The sequence below is a fragment of the Lepidothrix coronata genome, unplaced genomic scaffold (assembly GCF_001604755.1).
Source record: "Lepidothrix coronata isolate B3197 unplaced genomic scaffold, Lepidothrix_coronata-1.0 Scaffold21, whole genome shotgun sequence".
In the NCBI taxonomy this organism is placed as follows: Eukaryota; Metazoa; Chordata; class Aves; order Passeriformes; family Pipridae; genus Lepidothrix; species Lepidothrix coronata.
Genome location: NW_016690201.1, coordinates 1,971,124 through 1,982,783, shown reverse-complemented (window position 1 = coordinate 1,982,783; position 11,660 = coordinate 1,971,124). Strand labels below are relative to the sequence as shown.

Here is an 11,660-nt window from a genome sequence, read left to right as displayed (position 1 = left end):
TGCTCCAGGTTTTGTGCTTCTGCAATGGCATGCTGAAAGAAGAGGATTTGTAGGATAATGTCTCACCAGTACTGTTGAGCAGGCTGCTGGTAGTAAAGAAATCTTTCCCTCCCGTAGCTGAAATTGTCTGGTCTGTGACGCTGTAGGACAGATTACCTAAAAAGATATGGGCACAGAACATTTTTAGTAACTTTTTCAGGTGTTTTAAAATGAAGACTGTCTTTTGAACCCACTGTTATTCACCCTGCTGAAAACTGGAAATCAAATTCCAGGATCAGGGTGTCAAAATTTGATAAAAGCACATTTTTTATCTAACACCGTGTTTTAGGCCAAGAATCTAGGCATCTTGCCAAGATTTTTGGCCTAAAACCTGGTGTTAGATAAAAAATGTGCTTTTATCAAATTAAAGAATATTAGAAGAAAAGGAAGGAAGGAAGCCGGGAGAGAAAGAAAGAGAGAAGAAAGAGAGAAAGAAAGGAAGAAAGAAAGGGAGAAAGAAAACACCTTTTAAAATGTTACAGCAAGCCAGCATTGAGCTGTGCTGTGGTCTAGGAGAATGATAAGCTCTTTATATCTTTGATGGTAATGAAAAACCTAAAGATATAAAGTGGCTTAGCAGCAGCACAAAGAGTCTGCCTTTGTCACAACTAAGCAAAACCTCAGTCTCCTCTGTCAAGTGCTGTGTCTGAACCACAAAAATAATCTATCATCTGTTTGTAGGCAGTATTTTGCCCTTCCTAATACAGCTAAGCTACCTATGTCTGAATCAGTGCTGCCTAAGGATACATTTCTGTTTTTTCTAGCCACCTCCACATTCACAGCTTCTGAAATAATACCTAAAATATGCAACTAGACAATGGGACAGCATTTCCAGAGGTACCACGGCAGTTATGGTGCGCCAGGGTTGTATTCTCAGAGGAGTGTGTGGCATTCCTGAGGCTTTGTGGAGATTCCATGGTGGAATCATTCAAATCTGTACAAAAAGAAAAAATATCCTTCAATTTTCTTCCAAGCCTGCACCTATGACTGCTTCATTAGGCTCAGCTGTGGCTATTTTGTACTCTTAGCCTTTCTCTGATGCAAACAACAAATGAAATAACAAAGGAACCTGAAAGTCTCTGGTATAATTGCTGATTTACAAATCCAAGAAAAAAAACAAAAACACTGTTTAAGTTATATTAATGAAACAGCAGACAGAACCAGGAAAATCTTTTTCTTATTAGATGCTGGCTTTGATTGAAATTGAACACTGAAGTGTATGTGTTTGTGTGTATATATATATATATATGTAGGTATGTATGCATGTATGCAGTAAAAAGCCCTACGAAAATCTGTCCAAATTTAGGGCACTCTAAAAAGTCATTGAGACTTTTGGATATTAATTCAGTTCTTTTCTTCTTGCTTATTAGGTGTTTAATTTTATGAGAATAAGCATGACAGATCCTGCCTATGCAAAAATTATTGGCAAAGTTATATATATTTAAAAAAAAAAAGACATACACTAAGAGATTCCTTAGCACTGTGCTCTGTACAGCACACTGATGAGCACTACTTATTCTTATTTACATAATGGCTTGTGTTAGAGCCTCAGAGGACTGAAATGATAATGGTAATCGCTGTTGTAGGAGCCCAGTGGCCCTGGGAGGGCACAGGGATGCATGCTGGTATGCCTCAGCAGGCTCACTGGTGCCTCTGTGCTCTGAAATTACCCTCAATTACAGCTGCTGGACTGAGGACCCTTCAAGGCCATTATCTCTTAGCCGGTGGTCAGGCAGGCACAGATGTGGGGAAGCAATGGCAGGGATGTGGGGATGACTGGTGCAATGCACTGTATATCCTGCAAATATTAGTGTAATTCAGCATGCTTTTAGCAAAGATTGCCACCAGCAAGCTGTGCAAGAGCGGAATTGTGAAGCATTAGAAGTTGTCACGAGGTTGTGGTCTAAATGTGTGGTTGTGGGTTGTACGTGGGTAAATAAGCACTGGAGTGTTACCAAAAATATATTCAGAAAATGGAAAGCGGCTGCTACATTTGCACTTCAGCCAAAAGACGACTCCCATGCAAATGCAAAAGCTCACTGACAGTTCCTGCCTGCTCCAAAAGCACAAGGACAAACCAAGATTTTAAAAAAGAAAGTCACTTTGGGCTTCTTGCTGCTGAGCAGAGATTTTCTAAAGGGAAAGACTTCTGAAAAAATGTTCACCTTAGGGTTTCTTTTTAATTGATTTATTGATCTTTAATGAGGCTGCCTTTCAATATTCTATTAGGCAGCCTTTATTGCTCCACATTATCTCATTATTTCATTGCTACTCTGCGATTTTATTTAGCTTCTCTGGCAATTTATTTCATCTATAAACTACCTTCAGTACTTACTACATTTGCCTAGCAACTCTCTCAATTGTAATATTGTTAAAATAAATATGTCTATTGAAACCAGGATACTCAAACGTTTTTTCATTCCTCTTTTGCCACTGCAAATCCTTGACAGCTTGGAAACTTGGGCTTTTATCTTCTAACTCAGCGGAATTCAACAGGGAAATTGTTTCTGTGAAGTATTGAAAAGCTGGTACAGATGACTCCACCTGACTTTTGGCCTCTGCTCAGACACAACTTTTCCATGTTTAGTAATAATTTTTGCATGGCAATGTGGTGACTATCAACTAGCAGCTGAAAATAAGCGCCACAGAGCTAATGCTCTCGGGAAAGGTATCTCGAACTGAGGACCTGAGGACCTGCTGCTCTACTTTTTGCAAGATGCTCCAGGCTACTGTAGATTTGCAACCCAACGCTCACTAAGGTAGTGCCACATTTTCACTTTGCAGCCCCCATAGTTGGCTTCATAACTCCCCTGTTACAGTCCTACGAAGCAAAAGAGACACATCATCTACTCACGTGCTGCTGTCAGACTCTCAGTTAATGCTGCGGTGCTGGTGTAGCTTTTTGTCTCTGCATTAAAAGCCAGCGCTCCTGCTGAAAAACACACAAGCTTGTAAAAATTGCTGTAGGGAACCATAATGCTTGTTTTTCATTTTCCCTGTCTTTCTTCCCTGTTTCCTGACTAATAAGGTCAAACAGTTGTAGCCCACTACTTGAGACGCTGGCTTCCCTCACACAAGCACTACACAACTCCACGTCTTCTTTGAAAGCCTGTCACAAGCTAGAACCTCGACTGAGATAGATGAATAAACTTTGACAAAACATTTGGAGCATTTTTGTATTTCAGCTTAGTTTCAGGTGAAGCTCTATAGCTTGGAGTGCACTGGCTTGTTTCGTCCTGAAGCCAGAGCAGCGACGAACAAACATACATAAATCAGAATCTAGACAGGATGTCACCAGCTCCAGGGAAACAAAACTGTTTTCCCAGCTAGCAAAGGGAAGTTTTGAAGAAGTTAATATACAGGAGTCAAACCTGCAATGTCTGATGCCAAAAGCCAATTTCTTTAACATTTTCCTTTAAGCTTTTATTTTAAGTGCTAAGATTTCTAGAGCTCAGCTAGCTATTTATCTGATATTTACACACAGACGGTGGTTAGCAAGTAGACCTCTATTTTTCCAAAAGAACAATTTTACATTTGCTAAAAAGAGTTCATCTTTCTTAACAACTGTCTCATTTTTGGAAAAAAAATATCATTAAGCCATCTAAACAAACCCAAGAAGGTGAAATGCAGCTGTAACCCATCACTTGAAGCCTGAGCTTCTCTGTGCTCAGACACAGAGCTATCATGGAAGCTAAGCAAAATCCAGGCTGCAGTTTTAACAGCCTTGGTTTTGTTTTCCCTGCCTCTGCCCTTGCCTCTCTATGTCCACTTTTCCCTTGAATCCGTTCCCAGCTGTCTCTTAGATTTTCATTAAAAACTTGCAAAATAGCAGGAACTGAACCAAACCAGTAGACTAAAATGGCAGGCCTGGACTTGGAATCCTGACTCAGCTACAGCCCAGAGGATTTGCTCAAGCAGCTGATGGTGGCACAACTGTGAGAACCAGCAGTGAGCCAGAGAGGAGAAGCACCAATCCAAGGTTGGCACACTGCAACTGCCACATGTTGGGAGCATTCATTAAAAGGCAGTTGTTTCCTGGCCTACTTACAGAAGAAAAATGGCTCAGCTCCACCTTACATTATGACTTTTACCTCGTACCTCCTCAGTCAGCAAAGATGTGTAATTCAGCTAGGAGAATCTTCTCTGTTCACATTGTATATTTATAGCCTTTGTCATTAAATTTTTTGTTGAAACAGAAAGGCTTTCAGTCCACTTGGACAAGCAACTTTGCTGTTCTACTCGCAGCCAGGCAAGTGTCTCTGTTTTGGGGATGGGGACAGCAGCATGAGAAGCAGCAAACTTTCATTTCAGTGCCACTGCAGTCTGTGTTCCTGCCTTGGCATATCTCTGTCTAGCCTCTTTGTGCCCCCGGGCTTTATGCTGAGTGATTCAAGTCCCGCAGGGAAGCCTTGTGTTTGGTGTCTTCCTCCAGTGTTACCCCCAACTGCTGCCCTTCACATTGCTCTCTTATCTCTGCTAGAGAGTAACTTTAAGGTTTAAGGTTACTTTAAGGGAGGGTTGCAGGATTGAATTTACACAGCCCAAGGAGAAGAGTCAATGCCCCACAGGCTCATAAAAGTCTGTTGCAATCAAATTTTTTTTTGTTTGGGAGAACAAGGCTTCTGCAAATACTAAGGGCCAAATCCACTCTTGCTGGTGGCTACCTCAGTGGTGCATCATTCCTGAGCCGAAGCTATGGTGCTGTTAAGGAGAGGAACAACAACTTGCCATTTTGCCTCCTCCTTGTGCTGCCTGCACTGCTGTTTTGCATGTGCTTCTTTGTCTAAAATGAAGAGTGTGTGCCATGTGTGTGTTTAGTCAGGAGCTGTGGCAGTGAGCACAACTCTCCTTGCTGCCAGTGAGGGCTGCCCCAGCACCCTTCTATCTGCTGCTTAAAACCAGCCAGTCCTACAGGGATCAACAGCTGGGCTTCAAAATAGACTTTAAAGAAAAGAGTGCTTGCAGACAGGCTGTGCTGCAAGAAAATGCACTCTGCTCTCTCTGGTGGGCATTAACGCTGTATTTTGAGATCAGAAGGTAGGAGGTTCTCAGCTTTACCTGCTCTTGATTCAGGCTGCTGCTGCACTGTCCAGCCCACTGGTTTAACCTCTCCCTTGGCAAGAGAGGTTAAACCCTTCCAAGTGTTACTCTGCCCTCCACTGGCCTTGGTGTTGCCAGCCTAAAGAAGAAATTACTGAGTTACCTGTTGTAAACGTTTTGTTTATTGTTGCTTTGTATTTGGACTTCTGTGCTCCGATGTTTGGGTTGCACTTTTTCTAGTTCTAATGTAATTCTATTTTGGTGTGACCTTTAATTAAAGAAAATAGGTATTCCTTGTAAATAATATAATATAATAACACTAATTAATATATAATCGATGTCAGTTCAGTTGCCAAATTTAGTGCATATATCCTAAATGGAGCATTAAAAAAGATAAAATCACTGAAGCATTCTCTCATATATTTACTTTTGAACTGTGGTTATACTGACTGTGGTTACTGTACCTCCTAGCGTATAATGCACTAGGAAAAGGGTTTCTGGAGACAGTAAATTGTTTGCTACAAAAAAAGCAAGATGGTTGTTGTGTCTATGTGTTTTTCTCCTACACTGTTGAAGCAATAGAAAAAACATTTTGGCTTAATTGATTACCTTGTGTTATGGAAGCAGGAGCCAAGTTTGCTTGACTTGTGAAATCCAGAGAGGCCAAAGATGTCGACTGGGGCTCTAAAGACAAACAGATTACATGGTATCACATTTAGCTGATAGGTTCTTTAGAAAATAATATTAATAAATCATAAAACAGCCTAGATCAAAGCTTGCGGCAGCTGTTGGGTAAATGCAGACTCTGCAGCAGAAATCCTGCTGTCAGACTTAAGGCTAAATGCTCAAAACATATCCCACAAATTCAGGGGGCACTCACAGATGGCTGATGTTATTAATACTGGCCCTTTCCCGTGAGCTGGCTGGAGACATTACTTACTTATGTTTTTATACACAGGGTACAGTTTAACTGCTGTGGGGTGGATCATGCATTTGATGGTGGTGCTCCCCCATTTATCCAGAGCCTTTCCAGAAATGGTCCATGACAACATGCCACAGCCACATAAGCCAAGGAGATCACCTGCGGGTTTTCCTCTCGGTTGCTGAAGAGAGTTTTATGTAGTTACCCATGTGCAGGCTCTGGTAAAACAGAGTTAGCTATCTTACGTAACTAATGAAGGGGAATGATGTGCTGCTCTTGGGTCAAGGAAAAGTGGTGGCTTTAACTTTTCTATCACATGCATCTCTCTGTCATAATAGGACAAATTTATTTACAGTTCTATAGGTATAATACTCCATTTTATAAAAATGCATAAAAATAACATGTAATATTCAGGATGCCATTTTACATGCTGTCCTAACGTGACAGTTTTAGTAAGATTTCTGTTGGATCTCTGCTTGAGTGACTTCACAGCTCACAAATTCCCATCCAGCAGGACACAGGTACCATCAGTACCAGAGCACACTGACCTTTCCCTGACACATCTCTGGCCCTGTGTACATGACATTTAAGCAGTGGTCAATATACATATATTGTATAATGAAGGCTTCTATTTTATCCTCCTTACCTGAGGCAGTCATGACAGCTGATGTAAGTGTTGAATTACCAAGGTCTATAACAAATCAAAACAAACAGCATAAGGAAGGTGTTTATTCTGCTTTAGGAAAGTGGGTGATTCAAAGGTTCAAGAGTGAGAAAGTACATCACATTTAATTTCCAAATAATCTTTCAATGCACAACTCAGCTAAGTGGTCTGGAGAGAAACATGAAGCATCTGAGGTAACTGTGCTGTGACATCCCTAGGGAAACAAAGGTTTTTGGGGAAAAATTTTGGAGCCCCTGGCACCTCAACTTAAGAAGAACAAGTGAATCACATGGGTTTATTCCACTCAAAGAGATGCACCTTATTAGCACAGATGTTGAAATAACAAATATGAGCTGGTGGTGGCACCTGCACAGCTCCATCCACGAGGCGCTTTGGAGGCTGTAACTCTTGACAGGAAATTTCAGAGACCCTTTGCGCTGAAAAATGCTCACTGAGTCCTCAGAGAAGAGGAGGGGGAGTTATTCCTTGTAATTAAAGAACTGTTAACCACCCAGACAAGTGCAGCAGAGACACCATCCTGCCCAAGCAGCATTTATGTCCTAAGTAAGAGATCTCTCACTTTTTTCAGTATTTTTTTTCCCCAGGAGAAGAGGCAAAGTACTCCCCGAGTAGGTTAGGAGGATGGATTATGTCTCCCCAAAGGGCTCCATGAAGGACATAATCTATGGAAGCTCACACACCCCATTAGAAAAACACATCTGGGAAGGCAGCCAGAGGTACCTACCTCTGTGTGGTTGGGCACATGTGGAGGGCACTGGGTGGGAGCAACCCTCTGCAGATCAGATCTTAGTAAAAGTAGGTAACTATCAACTCTCCAGCTGCTTTTCTGTGCAAGCACTTGTACCTCCTTTGGCTGTTCTTTTCCATTTGCATTTCATCTTAGCCTCGCCTGCACTAGCAGGGATTTTGCAGTAGCTGGCTGACATAAAGGACTCCTTAGCAAAGGTGCAGCAGGTCTGAAAACCAGGGCAGTGGGCACCTTGAGGTGTGCCCAGCTCCCAGTGACTTTATGCAGAGTGTGCAAGATAAAGAAGAATGGTGACCTGATGCGAGCTGCCAGGGTTCCTGTGAGACATCACCTTGCAGAGGCCGGTGGAAAACAGAGTCTCTCTCTCAGGGACCCCCAGTGACTGGGATGACTTTCTGGTGTGCAGTGGGGTATTAGCTGAACCCCCAGAGCTTGCCACAACCTGCACTTGTAGAAGTTTTTACACAGAAACCCACACTTCTTTTCATGCCATCTGTCTACAACATTTCTCTGACACACTCACGTAACCCACTGCTAAAGTGCAGCTGCCTCCCACGAGGAGCAGAACAAACTGCTCCAGGACAGATGTCTCCAAAGGGCTTCAGCTGAGGTGTGGACGGAACATTTATCTGTCTGCAATAAGCTGATAATAAGACAAACTTGCAGGGGCAGAGCACAGATTTACCACATTTACACAAATTAAGAAACATTCTATCAGTTCTTTAATTAGGCAAAAGTGTTGAGGATCTTGGCTGTGTACTTAAGCAGAAGGTAGAACCATTAACAGGGCTGTTATTTTTAATTATTACTTCAGTGTTGAAAGAGCTTTATTCAAATGCCAGCTGAAGCATCAGAAATAACATTATGTGCCCCTCAAGGCTGGAGTTTAATTATGCTTGCTCTTAATTATGATAGATTACATCACCAAAATATCTGTTTATTGTATTTTCTCTGAAGTCATAGCTGCAGGAAGGGGTTTCTTGCTGTAGTAAGTGTTACAACTTCAGGAATTTATAGATTCCTCTAGCACAACCCAAGTTATTTTATTCTTAATTTATCCTACCTTCTGAAACCATGGTGGGAAAAGCTTCAGGTGAAGCTTCATTAGACTTATTGTCTGTGAAGAAAAAAAAGAGAAAGGTGAAACCAGTTCTTTAAAGTAGTTATAAAGGCTGAAAATTTAGTTTGGGCTTGTGTCATACTGTGCACCTTCACAGAAGGCATGGCTGAGAATTAATGTGATTCTTTCCTTTCTGTCATATCTAAATACATTAATGTTTTTATACAGAGTGGATCTATCTTAGCATTAGCATAACCTGCAGGCAAGAACTTAGACTGCTTAAATTGATGGCTCTCCAATTTGAAGATATTTCTACAAAACTACAAATTGGGTGAAATGAGTAATTTTGGAGAAAACGGTGATTTATCTCCCTTCCCTCTGAAGCTATATTTCCAGAGGATTCAGCTCTGGCTTTTGATGCAGTCTTACTTTGTGGAAAAACATACCAATAAACATATCCACAGCCACAAGTGAACACAGCTGAGATGCAAGCAGTTGCCAAGGTACATGATGTACCAGCAGATGCTGCTAAGGGGTCAGCAGCTCAGTCCTGTTGTCTGTGCAGCAAGGATCATCATCATAATAATAAAAATAATAAAAAAGTGTCACTGTGCATTTGCACCTGAGGAGGAGACATGAACAAGAGGGTGCTAAAGGAAATCTGTCAGATCTTCTCACCAGCCCCCCTGCATTCTCAGAAGTGCCAAAACCCTCTGTAATGTTGAGTCTCCTGCTTTCACCAAAAGAGCAGGACAGCATGTATACCCACTTCCCTAACCATGTAGCTAATCCTTATGGTACAGATTATAGGGAAGTTTCTGCATCGTCCAAAATGGTTCAACCTTTTGCAAGTTTCACTGAAGATGTATAACACAACCCTGATCTGAGGGTTTAGATTTCCAGGGAGCTGCACTGCACACATGCAGACTTTTTGCCACAAATGCTCAGTGGGAAACACATGATTATAATAGCTCACTGGTCCGTGTGGCTATGCTAATCTATTTTTGGATATGGGAAGTACAGCAAGACACTGCCTAAACAAACAACAAGGATCTTCTGTTTGTGCAGGAGTTTCTTAGCTCATTTAGAGGCTTAAGCAAAGACTTGAGCTAAAAAACCTGCCAGAAAGTTCAAGCTGTGAGATGAACTTGTACAATAAAGCTTCCATACACTTGGTATTTCTTCAGTATTTTAAATAACAGTGAATACATGTGCTTGGTGTTCTTAAGATCTCAGATGTGTTTCATCTATGAAAAACCTACCAAATGAAACAAATATTTCTTCCGATGAAATATTCCATATTTCACTCCCGAGGGAAGGAAACAGACATGCACATGAGAATGTCTTATGTGTCTCTTGGGTCCCTTGCAGCATCAGCGTTGATCTCATCTGATAGAAACCTTCACTGTCTTGCAAATCTTCTTGTACAACAGGAATTTCTTGGGGAAAAAAGAAAAAGGCCCTCTCGTTCACTCCAGACCATAAATCAAAACTGTGCATAATACTGGTACTGAAAACAGGCTCATATAGATGCAGGTTTCTTTGCTGAGACACTACCAAAGATCTGTCAAGAACAGTGTGGTTATACCAAACCATGGTTCCCATCCCTAGCAATTGCAGGGGTCTGTGGTCACAGCCATTTGCCATCTGTTCCCTTTGAGGAGGTCTGACACTCTCCCTTGCACCCAGACAGACTCCTGCAGGCTCCCTGTGGCAGGAATGGATGAGCAACCATCACTTCTCTTGGGAACCACTTCTACAGTTGTGCCATTGTCCTACTGACAGGTTGCTTTACCTCCGGGCTGCTCCGACAGGTTTGCTCTGTCCACGTACCACACAAGGCTGGGCTTGGGAAACGCCTTCCTCACAACACAGCTCACGCTGGGCTATGGGGCAGGAAAAGGAAGTTATTAGGTTAGACTCCAACATCCTCACCCTGCTGCCAGCTTCCAAATTCCCTTATGGACAGTGCTTGTTAACTCACAATCCTGCTGTGGAAGGACGCACTTCCTTCCTCTTTATTGTGTTTCTTGCCCACTCCCTTAATTTTTCTGGTTGTGGGCAGTGCTGAATGAGAGTCCAGGGACACACCACTGCTCTGGATGAAAAGGCTCCAACCCTCTCCAGCCCTGGCTGTGGCTGGAAAGATGTAGGGTGACCCCCACCCCTCCTGCCTCCAGTGATGAACATCCACATGGAAAAACACTGGAATTGGTAATGGGCAGTGTGTGTATGGAGAATAAGACACCTTCTGATCACCATGTGAATCCTCCCTTCATTAGGCAGATGGAGAGACAAATCCCATGAAAAAGACTGCCTAGTCTGTTGAATACACAAAATTAGATACCTTTGTAGCAGGCACAATATGCAAGAGGTTTCCAGAAATTGATGCTTTAGATGCAGTAGTCCTGGCTCTATGCCAATTGCTCCAAAAATCTGTTTTTGTGCTCCATTTAATTTCTCATCAAGCAATAGATGGGAAGAACCTCAAAATCAAGGCTAGATGAAGGGCTGGGCACTAGCAAGGTGGGAGGTCTCATCCTCATACTGCCTGGATGTTTACAATTACATTTATTTAGCAGGTTATGACACTGCTAAGTACTAAGCACTGCTATAAGAGAAATTGCCTTGTCCTTTTAAACAGAAAAAAGAAAAAAGCATGTGCTACTCATGCAGCACAAGGCCCACTTGCTCCCACTTTTGAAGAAAGTGGTTCCCACATTTAGTTGAAAGCAAGCTTGATGTATTACAGCCAGGAGAAGTCAATCATTCAGTACAAAGACTGAAACTACCCAGCTGAAACTCTTTCCCTCCCATGGTAAATTGTATTGCTTTCCCCTATTTTCTCTTCATTATTCCCTTATTTTTCAGGCACTTTTGGGTCATAATATTTTTATAAATGCTTCCTTATGAAGAAACACAAATCCTATATCTTTACTAGATTTAAGCCCTGCAAGAAAAAGAAGAAAAGAGAAGTAAAGGAGTTGGTGTTTGTTTGGAGATGAAGAACCGACAGAGGAGTTTCTATTGTCCAGTCTCATGATGGCAGCACCCTTGCTCTGTTCAACAGGACTGTGCAGATAAAAGCCTGCAATATCCAACACCACACACGGAAATAGGTCATCGGGAAAATTATACCAGTCAGTTTTGCAGAACTGACTGACTC

The 11,660-nt window shown here is 42.0% G+C and overlaps 1 protein-coding gene across 1 annotated transcript in view; it reads right to left on the bottom strand.

The window, feature by feature from the left end:
- Positions 1–11,660, bottom strand: part of CD96 (CD96 molecule) — a 71,258-nt gene that overhangs the window by 4,723 nt on the left and 54,875 nt on the right. Inside the window, exons 9-15 of the mRNA XM_017807872.1 lie at positions 10,290–10,380; positions 9,757–9,933; positions 8,498–8,551; positions 6,648–6,692; positions 5,689–5,763; positions 2,894–2,968; positions 67–156 (exon numbers count right to left, since the gene is read on the bottom strand). Of these exons, the coding sequence (XP_017663361.1) occupies positions 67–156; positions 2,894–2,968; positions 5,689–5,763; positions 6,648–6,692; positions 8,498–8,551; positions 9,757–9,933; positions 10,290–10,380 (607 nt within the window). The remainder of the gene's footprint in view (positions 1–66; positions 157–2,893; positions 2,969–5,688; positions 5,764–6,647; positions 6,693–8,497; positions 8,552–9,756; positions 9,934–10,289; positions 10,381–11,660) is intronic.